This window comes from Lytechinus variegatus, chromosome 17, assembly GCF_018143015.1.
Source record: "Lytechinus variegatus isolate NC3 chromosome 17, Lvar_3.0, whole genome shotgun sequence".
NCBI classification, from domain to species: Eukaryota; Metazoa; Echinodermata; class Echinoidea; order Temnopleuroida; family Toxopneustidae; genus Lytechinus; species Lytechinus variegatus.
The window spans coordinates 10,638,637-10,658,652 of record NC_054756.1 but is presented as its reverse complement, the minus strand read 5'-3'; the positions used below and the strand labels follow the sequence as shown (position 1 = coordinate 10,658,652).

General features: G+C 37.7%; 2 protein-coding genes across 6 annotated transcripts in view; both read left to right on the top strand.

Moving 5' to 3' along the window:
- Positions 1 to 10,431, top strand: part of LOC121430748 (focal adhesion kinase 1-like) — a 139,549-nt gene extending 129,118 nt beyond the window's left edge. For 4 of the 5 annotated variants that reach the window (XM_041628128.1, XM_041628129.1, XM_041628127.1 and 1 more), the window contains 6 exons: positions 664 to 873; positions 4,885 to 5,001; positions 5,589 to 5,654; positions 6,498 to 6,704; positions 7,348 to 7,482; positions 8,674 to 10,431. In XM_041628128.1, coding sequence (XP_041484062.1) covers positions 664 to 873; positions 4,885 to 5,001; positions 5,589 to 5,654; positions 6,498 to 6,704; positions 7,348 to 7,482; positions 8,674 to 8,991 — 1,053 coding nt within the window. In that variant the 3' untranslated portion in view covers positions 8,992 to 10,431. The remainder of the gene's footprint in view (positions 1 to 663; positions 874 to 4,884; positions 5,002 to 5,588; positions 5,655 to 6,497; positions 6,705 to 7,347; positions 7,483 to 8,673) is intronic. The other variant, XM_041628130.1, reaches the window with a different exon arrangement.
- Positions 10,432 to 16,520: 6,089 nt separating this feature from the next.
- On the top strand, positions 16,521 to 20,016 carry LOC121430527. The gene has a single exon (XM_041627820.1). It carries the CDS (start codon positions 16,717 to 16,719, stop codon positions 19,597 to 19,599), a length of 2,883 nt encoding a protein of 960 aa, XP_041483754.1. The 5' UTR covers positions 16,521 to 16,716; the 3' UTR covers positions 19,600 to 20,016.

Sequence of the window (20,016 nt, the reverse complement as noted above, 5' to 3'; positions counted from 1 at the left end):
TGTTTAATCAGTTTTAAAACCTTAACCTGAGTAATGATCATGATTAATCACAGTCTGATCTCACCTTGCTGGGGAAGGTTACATGAAGCAAATAGTCAGTGATTTTTCACTGACTAATTTGCTCTGAGCCAATCAGATGTAAGGATATCAGTAGCTCATTACAGAGCATCACTGACCATTTTGTTCCATGGAATACTTCCCCTGATCTCACCTTGTGGTTTAGGAAACTTGATATTGGGGTATCTTTAGGAAGGCATGTCGTGCTGCTTTCAGTGCACGAGGCCATTCTAAACAATAAAAATGATTAACGTTATAATAACCACAAAGTATCCTTAATGTATGAACATTTAGAGGTTTGTCCATTAGGTCATCTGTAAACAGAAAAAGTGACCAACACAAAAAGAACAATAAAGCACTCTGAGGATATTTGGCTTATGTATTAGACCTAGACAGATATTAGACCAAATGCCTATAGACCAGTTGGCTATTAAATCTGAGATTATGGGCTTGTTTTCTCTCTGTATGTGGTAATTAACAAAGTTTGTTTTGTACTTGTCTTTTTCTCTTGTTTTTAAAACCCTTCCCTAACCCTACCTTATCCTCATTATCTTGTATGGGGGTGCTTTGGACTACTTTTGATACATGATAAAAAATGAATAATAGCCCTCGAGACCCGGTTTCCCCACCTATGCCTCCACGGGCAACATCCTCGGGGACCAATACCTTCCCTCGAACCACTACCAGAGCACACAGGCCAAGGCCCCGCCCCTTCCCATGGCCACGCCCAACACCAACACCCTCAAGGGTCCCTATTACAGCCCCACCCCTCGATCCAACGTCATGCCGGATCTTCTCAGACCCATGAGTAGCGAGGTAAGGGTATGTTGCATGCAACATTGGTCTTGGTTTGAAGAGACAGTTTGCATGGATGCAGTTGATGAAGAGCGCCATCTTAAGATGGGATGGAGAAAGCAGATGGTGATTTAGAGACACAGAATGCATTATTCTTTATTGAAACACACTTGGTGCCCATTTCATACAGAATATAAGATTATAGAAACTTGACCATTTTAATAGGGTAACTTACTACCACCATGGTAACATCACCAGTTCATCAGTTCAGTCTATTCAAATCAAAGTGTCTGGTATTTGCTATAATGACATGATTTCATGAAACAAATGTGGCACTGAAAAGCTTGAAAAATTAACTGAAAGATTTTAGTGGAGAATGGTGCATGCTGGGACCATATCTTGGTACTCTCTTTTTTCAACCTCAACTTAAGATGGTGCTATTCCAAACTGGTCCATGTACTGTTACCTAAGTGTCAGCTGTAGTAGTCTGCCTGCCTCATCAAGAGTCATTTGTTTAACAGAGTTTGAACATCCTTGTTGAGGAAAAACTTGTTGGATATTTCCCCAACTACAGGATGTCATACTCTAGTCATTGGCTTTTCAAACCTCCTTTGTCCCCCCCTCTCTCTCTCTGTTTGCAGCATGTACCATTATGCAGTGCTAGAAAATCTGCCTCTGGCTCTGCGAAATATCTTCAAGAATTCCAGTTGCACTCCGCACTTAAACTTCCTTTTCTACATCAAAAAACAAATCAAATTTGCCAAATATTTGAGGAAGGTTCATGCATTTTCCACCCTTACCAGTGTTTTACATTCATCAATATTACAAAAAACGAGATAAAGAGATAGGGGATGTTTGTTGTATCCTGTAAAGTGTAAGTCAACTTTTGAACTTGTGAGAGTGCTTCTTCTGAGGATATTTTTAAGCCGATACATGTGTGTTTCTTCCCGGATTCTATTTTGTGAATGCATATTGAGTATTGAAACTAGGCCTAATTGAAACCAGTTCGATGTATAGAATAGTTTGCTTCCCTTCTTGTTATAAAATAGTTGTAGATGTTCAGGTATGCTGTGTTTTTTTTTAAATAGTTTATTATTAGTCACCTGTAATGGAGTCTTCTTCATGTAGTTGCATGCTTGTGACCCTGCCCCCCCTCCAGTACCCCTTTCACAATAAAAAAAAATGACTGTCCTTTTAAATTCCCTTGGATTATTATTATAGTTTGCTGAATGTTTGTTATTTGTGAAGAATTAAGAGCAAGCCAGAGAATAATTTGTGTATAAAATGTGAAGTTCATCCTTAAGTTGTTGATAAAGATGTATGAGAGAAATGTCAGTTTTTAGTATAAAGCCTATTTAACAACAACACTAAAGCTCTAATGTTGTTATAACATGCAAACAGCAGTCCCCTGTAGTGTATATCTGGCTCTACGCTCGTGCAAATTTTCATGGCCCACAATCTACAGCTGAGATCTAAAGGGGGGGGGGGGGTCAAATTGAGCCCATAGTCCAGTTAAAATAGGGTGAAATAATATAGTAAAACATCTTGTCAAATTAAAGTGGATTTGCACAGGATGTGTTCAATGTTTGTAACTTTGTCAAAGCGTGAGTCAGGCTTTGTTACACAATATCTTGTGATTGATTTTATATCGGCAATGTCCAATCTAGATTATCATCTCCATAATTCTTCAGAGTAACCAGTTACTTTGCAATCGTGATGGTTGTTTCAAATTTTCAATTGATGCGTAAAATATAAATGCATCACATTTGAGAGAGGAATCTTTCGGTTTTAGAGTGTTTTGATAGAGCGCATCTTTCCTTGACATGATTTTATTTGTTGAAAATTGAACTTGTATGTTTAATAGTGAACCTGGAGCCATGAAACTGAAGTTGTACAGAACTGCCCCATTACCACGCAACATTCTCTTTGATATTGTAACAAGGGGTTTTAAAGAAAATTATGTATTTTCTCCAGATATTACAAAAATCTTCCTTTATACAGTATGGTATTAATGTAACTTCTTACAAATATATACCCCAATCCACTCTTTTGTACTTTCCTTCTCTCTTCTTCATCGTGCTTTCTGTCTCATGCTAATTTGTTATTGTTTTATTGATAAATATCCCCTCTCCCCACCCAGTGGCAGATTTAGGCAGAGGCACATCCAGCCCGTGCCCCCCCCCCTCTTTTGAGGGTGGCCCGACATTTGCTCCGGGCTTCATTTCATATAAGATGTACGGTAGGATTGGGGTCAGGGTTGCAATAGGCTTGAAGTTGGTCATTTGTTTAGTGTGTGGAATTTAAAGTTCCACACACTAGTGTCATAGAACCCTTATATGCAAAACAAATATATTTCAGGGGAATATGTCTTGCATACACTAGTGAGGCCTTTTTTGTTTGTGTTGCTTGTCAAATTTGTCCTGGAACAAACTAACCTCCATTTTGTAGTAAAAAATTGTTTTTTTTTGTTTTTTTGCTTTTCAAAAATGCCCTCCTTTTGAAAATCCTTGATCAGCCCCTCTCCCCACCTTAAACCATCTCATATGATGATTTTCTTTCTCTCTTTCTCATTCTCTTTCTTCCTCTTTCTTGATTTATTTTTATTGTGTATATCTTTTCTTTTATCTTTCCTGAGCCCACCCTTATATTATCAGTTGATGTAATGTTGCCCCCCCCCCCCCCGCATCTTGTATGCATGGTGCATTCAACTTTTATGTACATTGAGTTAAGTGTACAAACTTATTGTGATTTTTTTTAGTGTGAAAATGATGATTTTTGGTATCTGTGTTTAAGTGTAGATGTATCAGGAACCCCCCCCAAGAAAAAAAAAGAGAAAAAAAATTGAACTGCTTTGTATTTTTTCGTATTTTGGGATCATACAATCATACAATGAATGATCTGAGGAATGAAAGAGCTAAATGTAGATCTTCCCCATACAGTTTCTTATCCTCACAATATTTGTCCTTTTTTTCTCTCTCTCTTAACCAGTCAGATTTCCATTCAGTAGCCTAGTATGATCAATATTTGTAAAACTTTAGATTAAATTGGGTGGTATTGCTAGAGGAAATGGCATTTACCACATACTTGAAGTCGATGGTCAGAAAAAAAATTCCCATTTTCAGAACACATGATTTGCCCGAGTTCATACTTAAAAAAAAATCAGATCTTATACATGTTAAAAACCTGTGTTAATAGGCCCTTAATCTGAAGTCCACTTTATAGACCACAGTCAAACTCTTTGCTGAAACATGGTAAACAAAAATTGTATATATTGTAGTTTCTTACCTTTACCATACTCTTTTCTTTTGTGTTAATGGGGAATTTTTTTATTCCCAGACAGTTATGAAAGATTTGAATATCAAATGAGCTGATAAACTGAACCCTTGTTTAATTGAGAATGGTATACAAATAGCGAATAGGCATGAGTGCGATGGTGTGAGATTTCGCATAAGGTGAAAGAAAGATGCTCAACGAGGCGTTAGCCGAGTTGAATAGAGCGTTTCTTTCTTTCACCGAATGCGAAATCTCGCACCATTGCACGAATAAGAATATTCGCTATATGTGTTGTACAACGCCTCGGAATCTAGCGAAAATATGAAAAAACAAGAGTTTTTCCCTGCAGTAATCTATGAAAAGGGAGCAAAAATATTGAAAGCGAAAAGCAAAATCCCACAAGCCGGGCCCACAAGCGCACATGATCTTGGACAGCATTGCGCATTTAGCCAGCGGGCTGTACGCGCATTGTCACCTTATTCAATGAAATCGCATTGTGACGTCACCTCTTAAAGCAGTGCAATGGTACATTTTGGATGGTACGTCTTGTGTGCAACGGTACGAATGTGTGACATTCAGCCTCCCATTTGATCGCGTACAACAAGCTAAGTAGGCGTTGTACAATAAATCACAATGTGCTATCCATAGTTCAACACATCTTTAGACCAGGGTTATATTTTAAGCCGCAGTTCAGAATACAGGCCAGAGTGTATTATGGGAGTTGATTATTGAGCTGCTTGTTCTTTTATCTACTTCCAGGAGAGAACGGAACAAGAGAAGCAGAACGAGCTTGAAAGGATCGGAGATGCCCTTAGGAAGCAGAGATTGGAATCGGAGGCTGATTCAGAATGGCTGGCAACAAGCGCACAAACACTGGTAAGACAGGAGACCATGGATGAGGAGAGTGGCGGTTATGGTTGTGATGAAGATGGTGAAAGATACTGTAATGAAAATGGTTTTATGATGATTGATGGTGATGCTGAATTCGATGATTGATGGTGTGTTGATGATGATGTTGATGGCAATGGTGATAATTGATGAAGATGATGATGGTGGTGGTGATGATGTTGATGATGATGATGATGGTGATGATGGTGATGATGATGATGATGGTGATGATGATAATGGTGATGATGGTGATGATGATGATATGATGATGGTGATGACAATGGTGGTGATGATTATGATGTTGAACATGATGATGGTGATGATGATGATGGTGATGATGAAGTTGATGATGATGGCGGTGGTGATAGTAGTGTTGGTGTTGATAGTGTTGATGGTGGTAATGATCATGAAAGTGGTGATTACTATGTTGATGCCATTATATACCTATGATTCTGATGAAGGTACTATCATATCAAACAACTTCAGTGCTGACCCTAATTGCATCTACTCCTCCATGCACCACAAATGAAACTGTAAGTCCACTACAAACTATTTTTTCTCTTTATTTCTTATAGAGACCTGATGTCAGCAGAACAGAAGGAAATATATTTTTACAAGAAGGACAAAATGGCAATAGAGAGGTAAGAATACTTTAAACAGTTTGAAGTAACGACAAATTGAATTAAAAAAAATATGCATTGTATTATAATATAGGGGGTTTTTTTTGTTCAAAATTTACTTCATTTTGGGGATTTTCATGCTGTTTTAATAATTTCTAAGTGTCCACTTATAATAACCAACTAATTAGCCCATGGCATGAATCATATGTTTACAAGCATTTGCGCCCTGTTCTGCTGGAAGGGACAATGAAATATAACAGTAATGGGAATCATTTGGTGTTAAGATACTTTGCCAATAGATATATATATATATTTTGAGAAAGAACTACCGGTAATAGAAAAGTCCCTTATATTATCGAATGTGCATAACGAAAGTCAAGCCAACTTTTATGTTTACACTATTCTCTGCCATACACTACGTTTCAGATTGAGGCTTTTATTTGCTACATGTATTCGCTCCAAGGAGCGTTTCATAAAACAAATAATACATGATTTTCACAAACTTTTGTTATAAGCTACCAAAACCTGTGCAGCTGATTGGCTAAGAACATATTAATCAGTGGATTTTGTTTCATGAAACACTCTAGGTATCATGACACCCTTTAAAGATCACACTTTGATGTACCCATTATGTTACCTGGCACAATGAATTCCTTTTATGCAGAACACTGGAAATGACAGCTCGTGCTAAATCCAGGGTAATGATAATACTGTGCCTCAGAATAGAGTATTCCTAGATAGATGGCACTGAATAAATGCCTGTTATTATTATGATTGTTATTGTTATGATTATTATGATTATTATCACTATCATTACTATCGTCATCATTATCATCATGTTGCTTATGATTTCCCCCTTTTTAGCCTTACGGAGGAGCAAGCCAGCCGTTGTACGAAGCTTTCAACCAGAAATCGTCCAGTGCCCCGTCGACGATGACGACGACATCAGCTGCCAACCAATACTACCAGGACACCGATGAGGTAAGAAGGGAACTTCCTCCCGAGCCGTCAGAACAAGAGATGGCAAGTCATCCACCTCAGCAGCCACAACCGCAGCCACTCAGTGCACAGGTAAGCTAAACAGTCCATGCCCACTTTGGTCTACCAGGAGATGGTTTGATTCTCAGGTTGTCTGGCAAAATCATGGCTGAGTCCACCTGGATCCTCTAAGACAAAGCTTTATAGCAATCATTGTCGAACATATTTTTATGATTGATCGCATTGACTATAACGTACAATCAATTGTGAAAATCAAGCGAACAATAGATCGCTATGTAACCTATACGGGACCCTGGTCAACTATCAATTGGTGTAGTAAGAGTTCAATTTAGGCTGTCACTTTGTCTCAATGTTGTTTGGTCTACTGTCAATGTGGTCTAATTATCCTTTAGTCTCATGCCCAGATCTTATTTCCTCTTCGTCTTTTGGCAAGGTGTTATTCTACACTTTGTCACTCTTCCACCTAGGTGCTAAGTGGGTACCCGTAGGATTTAAAAGTCATTGTAGCATGTCCAGCATTTTGTGCACCTGATTGCCGACTTGCTGGAATACTCCCCAGGGAGTGGAGGATGTGCATAAATCGTGTACGGGAATGATTGAGTGAATCAGATAACTAGGGTGAAAATAAATCTGTAAGCATTTACATGTAGATACCTACAAAGTAATGTAACCAGATTATGATATATTAATTTGATTTCATTTGTATAATTTTCAGATTGCTCCAACGTTAGACATGGATCGAACAGATGACTACGTCTTTGAGAACACAACGCAGGTTGTGAGGTCAGTGATGGAAATGGTCAACCTCGTACATGCGGTCAAGTCTGACCAATACGTCAATCTTGTGAGGGTACGTGTAGCAGACTATTGGGCGTTGCAAGGTTCTTGTGATTAATTCAAATCAATCCTCTGTATTACGATTAATTTTTTAGTCCAGTCTTACAATCAACTATGGGCAGCCAACAATGTCAACATCGAATATGCACAGTTGTTCAAAATATTTTCTAGATCTGGGGCCCGTTGCAGAAAGAGTTGCAATCAAACGCAACTCTAAAAATCACGCGCAACTTGATTTTCAACCAATCAACAGTGCGCATATTATGACTTGCGATTGATTTTTTGACTTGCGTTTAAACGCAACTCTTTCTGCAACGGACCCCTGATGTATAATCATACATTTATCACCCTCTTGAAGATTCTATGTGATTCTCTTTGTTTACCAAGGCAATTGTGGGAATTTCCATTGGAAAAAATTATGGTATGAATGGATTTCCATACAGCTGAGATTGATGGATCAGAAATTTGCAATTGATTACAAATATTTTCTTGCAACATCCCATATATGTATGTCTAATGTTTTAATTTTCCTTTTGTGTAACAATAAAATTCCCATTTTCATTGTTCGTGTAGGAATACATAAAATCTGAATGAACGATTTGGGTATCTCGTTTAGAATAAAAACATGTCACCAAGCTTTCATGAAGTCATACATTTATGCAAATACTTGTGGAATAGTTCACTAGGACTTTAAGTGGTGCTTAATTGCCAACGTGCACATTGTATTTCACCTGTATTCTCATTGGTTGTATGCAACGGCGCATATCCCTTGAGCATGATCTCCATGTGGGCAATGCATAGATGTCTTATAGACTGTATGCAACAAGGAATTTAAAGAAATGAAGGCATCAACTTTCATGGTGAGTGAAATCATTGTTTGCTGACCCCAAACTTTGTGAAAAATCATTGAAAATACCTGTAATAGAGACATCTTTGGGATACAGCAAACTCGGTGTACCAGCCAGAAATTATTCGGCAAAGCCCACCTAGTCTCAGGCAACTGTCATGCTAGGGAACGTGAGATAATGAATTTGCCATAAGGTAGATTCAAGTGCCATTACTTAATGTCTACTTGTCATCAATCTTGTACTCTGGGTTATTTACACCTGAATAGTGTCACATTCCAGGAGAAAACATACGGTACTTTGCATTTAAATTATTTCTGTAATGATGAGTGTTCTTTCCATCTTCTTCAAATTTACAGGACATTGGTCTTGCGTTGAAGAGCTTACTCAGCAGCGTGGACACCCTGTACAGCGATCTTCCAGGAGAGACCCATAGAGGTATCCAGCTGGCCCATAAGGTCCTGAGCTCTGACATGGGTGAACTCATCAACGCCATGAAGCTAGCTCAGAAATACGCCACCACCACGCTAGACCAGGACTACAAGAGAGGAATGATCCAGGCCGGTCACGTCTTAGCGGTCGACGCCAAGAACCTGTTGGACGCGGTTGACACAGCCCGGCTTCAGGCTCAGGATCTGGTTATGGGTGGGCCCAGACAACCGGAGGAGCTGAGCTAGTTGGGTCTCGCTTACCAACCCTGTCATGTGCCAACCCTGTCGAGGCATCCATCACAGTTTTCTCTTCAGTCAAGGACACTTTATTGAACTGGAATATTTATTTCTGTGATACGCCAAGGGGATCATGCTTTGCTCAACTCCCATCGACTTACAGTTTCCTTAAGAAAACCTTCAGCATTAACTGAAATTTATTTATTACCGTCAAGCAAGAGGAAGAATGATGAATACAGGCAGGAGATATAGAATAACATATTTATTTGCTATTAAGGCTTTTTTGAACTGCAGGATGATGTTGCCTTCTCTGTGACTGCTAACTGCATTTACAGTCTGTATAACCGCAAATGTGGCTGATGTGACCCTTGAGGGGTCTGTGGGTACCTTGCGTGTGTTAAGATAATACAGACCCTCAGGTTGAACAGAATCAATGCTGATAATGCTTCATAGGTAAATGTCTAGCTAGAAGACCATTCAGAAATTAAATTTATTTATTATTTTCTTTCTTCTGTAGGAGTGTAGTAACTGATGGTGAGGTTAGATCTCACTGATCATAGTTCCATGACCTTCCGAAACCTTGCCCATCATTGCAGTCAGCAGAATGTAGTCAGTGTAATTTGATTGATGTTCAGGTGATTTTGCTGCATGATTTATTCTTTTGTAGGATATTTCCTTTTGCTGCAAGAAGTAGTTATAATCCTTAAATTATCTATTGAGATATACGAGACAGCTTTATTTCAGGATTGGCACTGGTCTGTATAGAGAGGTCATATTCACAGGCTCTTTACCAGTTGGAGACCGAGTTGGCTCACATGCTGTGAGAGTCTATGGAAAACAGGTATTATAGCGAAATCATATTAGTCTCCAATTGGTTGAAATATGCCTCTAAAAGAGCTATCTGCATTGCAAAAGACAATGGGTGATTTCAAGTGTGGTGTTGGCGTTGGTGTTGAAATTTGGAATGCTTCCCCTAGCTCAAAAACTTATTCAGAAATTGTAAAACTGATCCAGATCACATTTATTTTATTGACATCTTATCAACTAGTGAGTGACATTTCGGGAACAACTTCATTTTATGTTTGATATTATAATCGCGTAAAACTTGAAGTAACACCAACACCAAAAGGTCAACACTGTACTTGAAATTACCCATTGTATCAATAATGATAGTAACGGTAATAGTTTTCTGACAATGATGATGGTCACAGATCTATAGAAAAGAATTATTTACATATTCTCTGTCCCAGTTGTTAAATGAAAATCATAAAAACACTGACAAAACAATTGAACTAGGAATTATTTTAGAAAACCTTATGTGTTTGCTTCTTTAAACGCTACATTATTTGTTTTATTTCAGAAATGTACATAATTTAAGATTCAATGAATGTGCCTCTACTATTATCCACATTTGCAAAATTTGGGAAGTGTGTCACTGTGTGCAAATGACCATTGAAACAAAAATATCTACTTCTATCGTCAGTTGAAATTTAGCTACTCACGTAATTTGAAAGTGAAACTTGTCATTGAAATTGATTTATTGTCTGATTAATGCTTCTTTCGATATGACCATATTGTGTAAATAACTAGGTTCTTTAGAAAATCCAACTTCAAAGAGGTAAATGACACATGTTTTTTTTATAATAATATGGTTTGAAAAACTACTTTGACTTGAAATAGAGATGTATTTGAAATATGGAAGGTTGATTCAAAAATTATTATATCAAAGTGTTACTTGTAACTTTAAAAAAAGAAAAATTATATTTCCTTGTTTTCCTGGTTTCATTTGGATCTTTACCCAAATCAACTTAATATCAGAAACAGCTTTACCTTCAAAGTCCCAAATTGTGTGAGATTTAGTTTACTGGCAGCAAGTATGTCCTTTGAAATATTTCCTTTGAACATCATATGAGGATCAAATTTACATATAAAATCCAAAAGGTTTTAAACTCTGTTCACTGGCAGATAATATGCATCTTTGAAAGATTGATTTTGAACTTGATATGAGGATGAACTTTATCTTTAAAATCCAAAAGGTGTCAAGTTCAGTTTCCTGGCAACTACTATGTAGGCCTATCTCAGAAAGATTTTCTTCAAACTATATTCCTTTCATTTTTCATGTGCTTAATGTGCATTTCCTTCCTGTGGTGGTCAAAGACAGGATATAGCCATGTTGGGAGATTTTCTGTTTTTTTATGAAATTACTTAGAAATTCTAATGTATTTCAACTTCCATCTATCCTTCTGCACACAGAAATGGTTTACTGGAGGGATTAGTCTGTTACACAGACCCAATATGGTGCTGAAGCATTGAGATTATTATAAAGACAAGGCTGACTTTACTGCGCTCAAATTTGCTCACTCAAAGACTGGGACTTTTAAAAAATACCCTTTAACTTGTAAACCATAGTAACTCTGGAACAATAAAATGGGCAATATTCTTTTTTAATTAAGATTTCAAATTTTAGATTCCGAATGTCAAACTTGTGTCTTTGCCTCTAAACTATTCATTGAGACCCCTATCCACCGATTGGAATAGGACCATTTTACACAAAACTGTATTGACTTCCTCTATAAAATTGTTGAGAGCTAATAGAGTTCTTTGTTTGTCCAAAGGTTGATTTTGATATGCTATTTGTTTTCGCTAGGTCATAAGTACATAATGTTCCTGCCATTTATGGATTATCTTGTAATAAATCAATTTGTGCTCAGTCAGTCATTGTTTAGTTTTCCAAACAGTGATAAATTTGTGATGTTAGAGTCATGTATATTTAGTAAGCCAGGTTTAACTTGGGACATGGTCTAACTCTGTGCTAAAATTATGGGAAGCTGACATTGCCAAAGTTTTATTAGTGTTGTATGGTTTTAATGTTCAATCTGCTCTCTCATCAAGCTTTAAAGGGATACTCCAGGCTTAAAAAATAATATGATTTGAACGGATAAAAGAAAATTCAGACAAATAAGACACTGAAATTTGATCAAAATCGGACAAGGAATAACAGAGCTATGGCATTTTAAAGATTGTATTGATAAGGTGAAACGGTTCTAGGCATGTCTTTTCATGAATATTCAATGAGCCAGCTGATGATGTCATATTTCCACATGCTCTTTTGCATTTTATTATATGAAATTAGATTCATTAAAAAAAATTTCTACCAAGAACTAAAAAAATTGGATAGACAACTGATTTAGTGCATCATTACATATTCATTGCTGCAACTTCATTAAAATGGAGACATCATTCGCACATGCATGAAAAAATGAAACAATAATGATATCATGTAAGAACATACGAAAAAGGAAAGCAGGGATGTGACATCATCAGCCCGCCTAATGAATATTCATGTCGATTTGCACATAACTGTTATCACTAAATCCAATCCAATTTTGATGAAATTTTCAGCATTTCGCTCTGCGAATTTTAATGTATTTAGTTAGATTTAAATATTTTCAGCCCGAAGCATCCCTTTTGTGGCCATTAAAACTAATTCAATTATTATTCGCAGATATGATACATGAGTAACAGAAGAGCTGATAAATTGAGCCTGTAAGGTTAAAGATAAGTATCACAATTGGCTTTCCATAGTTAAACAATAACTTTAGACAAGACTTTAGATTTAACTGGAGGTCAGAATATCTGGAATGTTTTCATGGTCATTTGCACACTCGTTAACAATCAAATCTCTATATCATTTATTCTTTTTTGTTTTTTTTTTAATCAGAAGGTGCCTGCAATTATACACGTAGCTGTATCATGTGTGATTATTTTGCGCGAAGACTCACATTTTCCTCATGTACAGTATTATGATTATGCATTTTTTTGATCAACAGATATATAAATATATATATATTTCAAACTTATTTATCTATTTACCTATCATGGTTTTGTTTGTGTCGCCTGTATACCATGATGAAACAACTAAAGCACAATTTTTTTTGTTCTTTTTTTTTAGATGAGCAGAATTTTTGCTAGCTGTAGCTACACCCATCATAGTGCAATGTGAGGCTATTTAGTTATGTTTTTCTTTATGATCTTTTCTTCTTGTGTTTATATACATAGCATTTCTACTCAGTCAGCAATATTTATTTTCTCATCGAACACTAGGAGAATTGTCTGAACTTTGTATTGTTTATTTTGATACATACTTTGGTATTTTGTATTTGATTTATTATCATGATGATGAATGCACGTGCGAAACCAGGAAGTCCGAGATAGTTTTCCTTTCTCTGATTTCTATGTTAAAATGAAAGTTAAAATCACCTAGCAATGACTTCACCTACATATATCAGTACATGTACATGGTCGGTTCATTGAATGATTTCTTACCTCGTATACCTGAAGCCATTTTCAGGCGTTTTGGGAATGTATCCTATTTGCTTTACAAAACCTGTGAGAAAATGGATCAAGTTTTTCAAATTTAATGAATTTTACATCTGTCGGCTGAAGCCATTTTCAGGCATTTTGGATAAGTATCAAATTTGCTTTACAAAACTTGTGAGAACATATACATGTGGTGAATTTGAAAATATTACTCAGTGGACATCAAGTATTTAATTTCTACTCAATAAATTGTTCAGATTTATTTCAGAAGATGGGCCAACGACTGTATATCACCGGAAATGGGTCTATACAAAGTTGAGTCACTGACTGATAAGTCTGTATAAACTCTTGAATATCAAGTGAAGAGAAAACTTAAAAAAAAAAAATCTCTGAAATTACATCACATTTCTTTGGATGCAGTATAAAATTTGATGTATTCTGTCCGATATAAGTTTTTTCAGCTCCCCCTTCCCTTTTGTAAGCATTCATGTAATGATTCGTAACTGACATTTTCCTCGATGCCAGTGAGTAGATATATATGATGATGATTCTTAAAATAGTACTGTGTAACATAATTATGAAGACCGTGACAAGAAGAAGGTCGTAACTGACTTTCAGGAAAAAGTGGAGTACTCTTCACCTGTCTTATGTACAAATGGAAACGATTAGTTTCCAAACAGTGAATAAAATGTCTGTGTACAGAGCAATTATCAGGGGTTCCAGAATGTCTTTGTTTTGATTTTATCATGCCACCCCCCCCCCCTTTCTGTGGTGAATTGGTTGTATTACTCATTAATACATGTATAAAAGGAATTTTGTTCATTGGGAGGAGGAGGAGGGGGATGAGAAGGATGAGCATGAAGAAGAGGATAGATCAAAAGAAGGAAAGACAGAATTATAATGGTATATCTGCCCAGGGTAGCCACTTCAGTTCTGAAAATTGTTCTCCAAGCGGGCCCTGCTATATATTATTAACCGGCTAAGCTAGGCTACCTTTCCAGGTGCACACAGCTTTTTGAGGAAGTACTTCTTGCCGGTACCCATTTACCTCACCGGGGTCGAGTGCAGCACACTGGATGAATTGCGTGCTGAAGGAAATTACACCATGACTGGGATTTGAACCCACGATCCTCTGTTTCAAAGGACGGAGACTAATCCCCTGGGCCACAAGACAAATATTTACCAGAGAGAAGAACAAGAAAGAGGAGATAGAGAAGGAGAACAAGATGAAAAACTGAGGAAAAAAGAGAAGTAGACAATACTGAGATGGACTGCAATAATGTATAACTTGATATTAACTAATGACCTAAGACAACTCTTCGAGTTATTAAGAAATTGATGACAAATGGATGAAAGATTGAAACAACGTCATCGAAAGTAATTGATTATTGATGAGTGGGGTTTTTTGTTATGAGTGGTCCATACATGCACAAAAGGTTAATCGGAGAAGAACATAAAAGACAAAGATTTACCAGAGAGATGAACAAGAAAGAGAAGAATGAGAAGAACAGAAAACAGAACAAGAAGAGAAGAATGAGAAGAACAGAAAAGAAGAGTTAGAGGAGAAAAAGATGACAAACTAAGGAAAAGAGAATTAGACAATGGTGAGATGGAGTGTAATAATGTATAACTTGATGTTAATGACCTAAGAATGAGGGTTGAAAAGTAAACAACTCGTTTGAGTATATCAAAGAAATTCATGATAAATGGATGAAAGATTGAAACAACGTCGTTGAAAGTAATTGATTACCAATGAGTGGGTTTTTCTTTGTTATGAGTGGTCCATACATGCACAAAAAATTAAAGGGGGAAGAACATTAGAAGACAAAGATTTACCAGAAAGAACAAGAAAGAAGACAGGAAGGAGAAAAAGATAACAAACTGAGGATAAGGAGAATTAGACAATACTGAGACGGAGTGCAATAATGTATGACTTGATATTACCTAATGACCTACATGTAAGAATGAGAATAAAAAAGTAAACAACTCTTTTGAGTTATCAAAGAGAGTGATGATAAATGGATGACAGATTGAAACAACGTCATCGAAAGTAATTGATTACTGATGAGTGGGTTTTTTGTTATGAGTGGTCCATACATGCACATGAGGTTAAGGGGGGGGGGACCAATGCAAGCATTAATGATGCAAAGGATGTACATGTATACAAATAAGGAACAAATACATGTTGGATTGTTTTATGCCCCTCACCCAACACAGGTGGATGTCTGGGGGATGTGAAGTTGGGGGTCTTCTATCTTTCTGTCCAATACGTATATGTTCTCTTGATAACCAAAGAGCTGTTTAATCAATTTGATCAATTCCAAACTTGCTATCATATAGAACTGTCAAGTATCTTGGGGGTTCACATTGGCAAGGGTCTCGCCGGTGTTACAGTGAAAATACGTGTTCAAAGGTCAAAGAAGTCATGGCTTGTCAAAATGATTTGAAAATCTAATCAATGATGATTAGAAATGATTTTTGGAAGTATGAACATACATGAATCGGGGGATTTGTGGAGGCACAGAATTCAACTGCATTCATTTGAGAATCCAGTACTGGATTTCTTTTTGTCAGTTAATATTGTACACCTCTTTAAATCTATCTTGTCATAATTCTATTCCCGCTTTTCATGTAACTCTTTCCTCTGCACACTTTCTTTCTTTCTTTCTCTCTTTCTCTATCTCTTTCTTTCTCCTTTAATCTCTCTGTCTCTGCACTTTCTTTCAACTCATCCCCTTTCTCTATCTCTTGATTGTCTTCACCTAATAAAATTCTAACCAATCTCTTGCTCTCGGTTTCACTTGTGAAGTAGAGTGTCATTCGTTTTTCATCTCGCCCACAAGCCAAATACTATAACCTTTCAAAATTGCTTGCACTATTGGTATATATATTCAGATTTTGAACTACATTAATATTCAACCATTATCCACTGAGCACTGCAGAAGAATCGCCATTCAAAAGATCATTGTTTCCAATTCTGTGCATCAGGATCAAGGCTATATTCAGTGAGTGCAAAGATTTTAATACAAGTTTTTTGTTGTTAACCGTTTGGTTTGTTTGATACGAGATTTGAAATTGGCTGTCCGATGTCCATTTTTCTTTATATGCATTTTGAAAACACATACCGGTATTCAATGTTAAAAAAAGAAGTGCATGTATATCGTTGATAAATGAATCTCCAAGTACTATTTTAGGTTGATCTCCCCTTGCTGATACAAATGGGTTTATACTTGATAATTTCTTGTGTTGTTGATTGTTTATGCATGACTGGTTGTTTGATGTTCTACAAGCAATAATGTTTTTATTGGTTATCCATTTCATTGATTCACTTCATGATTGTTTTGTATTCTTTGTGTTCTGTCTTTAATCTCTCAATGATTATTTCTTTTAATATACAGATTCATCCATACTGTAATGCTGTCATCCACCAGTATGTTCTTACGAAGTCTACAGTCAATGCTGACCATTGCACTTGTTTGTGGGATCTTCTGGAGTCCACTTCAAACAGCCTGTACAACAGTTCCTTCATCAACCGAAAACAATCCCTGTGAGCTAAGGAGGAAGTGTCATAACAATCCAATCCTCTACCATAACTACCAGAAGTGCATCATCTGTACTGGACGAGAACTTGCTGTCTTCCCCAAGGGTTTGGACCCTGAACGGATTGCCAGTGCGGCAGAGCTGCGAGAGAATAACCTTTCTGTGATACAGGAATCTGACTTAGCTAACTTCTCCAGATTGTACTACCTTGATCTATCAGTCAACGTCATCACCACCTTACATGATGGTTGGGCAGATAATCTTTCCAGGTTACAGTACCTCTACCTGAGTAACAATGAGCTGAGAAGCATAAGAAATGGTACTTTCACTGGCCTTTTTAGATTGCAGTACTTGCACCTCGATGGTAATTCAATTACAGCATTGCCAAGCCAGGCCTTCGGACAATTGCCACAACTGCAGGTGGTGCACTTGCAACGGAATTCGCTACAAATGTTATCAGGAGATGCCTTCCTTGGTTTGAAGCAGTTGAGGAAGTTGAATCTTGGAAATAACCGACTCAGGATGTTGTTACCGGACTCACTGACAGGACTGCAGGTTTTGAATGAACTTATTCTGAGTGAAAATCTCTTTTCCGAGGTCCCTGTATTGGGATTGGCTTCCCTTGTTGGCTTGCAGCACCTTCGCCTGGACGGAAATATGATTGAAGAATTGCCAAGGAGTGCCTTTGTCAACCTCAGAGGATTGATTGAGTTGACAGTGGCGTCGAATAATATTATTATGTTACATGGTGGCTGGTGTGAAGGTCTAGGAATGCTCCAATATATCAATATCTCTAACAACAAAGTAGAAACCTTGTCAGCAGACACCTTCCAATCTTGTCCAAATATCGTTATCATTGACTTCAGTTACAACCATCTTAATGGTGTACCAGAAAGTATCTTCAGGCCTCTGCAGAACCACCATGCTGTCGATTTACATTTCAACAAGCTCACATTCCTGCCACAACTAGAAATTGCAAATGACAGCCTGGTTACAGACATCAGACTGGGAGGGAACCCGCTTTATTGTGACTGCTTGATCTCTTGGCTAAAAGACTGGATGGGCTTGGGCAGGATTTCAGAAATAAGGTTCAGCCCAGATGATCTCTTCCTGAAGGGTCACTATGCAGAGCTGAACAAAGCATCAGCTTTCCTTGATGCGGCATGCACCAAACCAGATAATCTGTCGGGCAAGCGCATCAGCAATATATCTGCAGAAAGTTTCACTTGCTCATCGACTCCCCAGGCTTTGGATCTTTCATCTGTTTTACCTGACCTTACAGGTTCCTTAGAATATTCGATCAGAAGCACAATCAAAACTTCCACAATGTCCGATGATGCAGTCCAAGTCAAGTTTGATGTAAAGATGGGCATCATAGTGTTCTTGGCTGTACTCTCTTTTGTGCTTATGGTTATTCTGGTCTTGGTAGTCTTTCCAAGGCCAGTCTGCAGGTGGAGAGAACAGGTTTATTTCTATATCAGTGAACCTCCTTTGCCTGCGCGTTATCAAAATGTTGGTTACAAAGTGGCAGACTCAAGCACAGGTATGGATGACTCAACATCGCTCGTGCTCATTGATGTGAAGATCAAAGACAGCAAGAATACGGAATTCCAGAATGATTTAGATCAAGTTAGTACCCCTAATCCTCAAAAATCATTTGGAGAATCAGAACTATCTGGGCCACTTGAAAACAAGGATTCCGATTGTCACTTCTATAACGGGAGAAACACAATCAGCAGCGCTGGTGGAAAACAATGGAGCGTTAGAGTGCACTCTTCTCATCAAGATCTTAGCCGCCCTCTGTGCCATGATGCTCTGCAGTCTTCATGTAATCTTCATGGTCAGTTTGGAATCTGCAAGCCAGTTACCGAGCTGCGGAGATATCACCAAGCCCTGGAAAGGGAAGCAACTGCAAGCTTAGCCAGGGGTGTTATTTTGGAGCACATGCGTCAATGCTGCACTTCTCACAAGTCGAGCAACACTATTCCCCGAAGAGGCAAAGAAAGTTTTACTGGAACAGCACAAACCAAACCACATGGACACTTGCTCTGCAACCAACCACTAGGAGTACACTGCTCAAGTATTGAAGATATTGGAGTGATGTCTCGAAAAGAGCAGTACCTTCATCAGGGATGCGACGATTCATCAAGGAAGTTCCCGGTACAGAAAGATAAGGCATCAACACGGAGCCTCTCATCCAGAGTCATACCAAAGTCTTTCACCAATAATGAAGCCACTTCCTTGGTGGCTGACAATCATGATGGGATATTCAGTAGTGGCAAGTCTCAAAGACTCTCCTGTCCAGTGGATGATTGGCCATCAACCACTTGCCTGCAGGACACTCAAACTGACACAGGGATGGTCGGTACATCATTGACCACAAGTTGTCGTCGCAGCCGGAGTGTTCGGGAACCTAAAAGACCAAGAAACCAAACATCATACAGAGCGCCATATCGACAAATGAGTTGGCATGGCAACAGGCCATTTGCCTATCAAAGAAACCATTGTGAAGTGGACAGAGATTACACAGATAATCAAACCAGTAGACACATGCCAAGACCCCCTGCACCCCTACCGAGACCTCAAGCAACTTTGAGAAATGCAGATGATACTGTCGAAGAGCAATTGGCACATCAGTTTACCAACAAGAAAAGTAAAGAGAAAGGTGCAATCAGCACAGAATCAGATGGTCTTAAGGTCCAATTCAAAGAATATGAAAATGGAGAAGAGGGCTTATACTTTGAACCTATAGAGTAATCATGGAAGGTTATTGATTTTAAGTGATTTAAGTGAATTTAAAAGAACATTATGTGACCCTCAATCAATTTAGTTTGTTTGGAAGTTTTTTTCCCCTATCTACTGAAATCTATTTCATGTACATATGTATTATAGAGAACATTTCTTTTATGAAATAAGGTTTTAGCTTCAACAAGATATTCCTTTTGTGATTCTTTAATCAGGACAATTCTTGTATCAAGGTTGTTGGCCATTACCAGATACAGAGAATAAAACTCAAGGTTATACATGTATCTTCGAAATACATTTATCAATGGATCTAAACAATAATTATTTACTATGCCCATGGACCTACTAGGTCCATGCTGTGCCCCAACATCAAAAGAAGGAAAGATACTTATTTTGTATATTTAGAGGAAAATACATCCTTTTCATTTT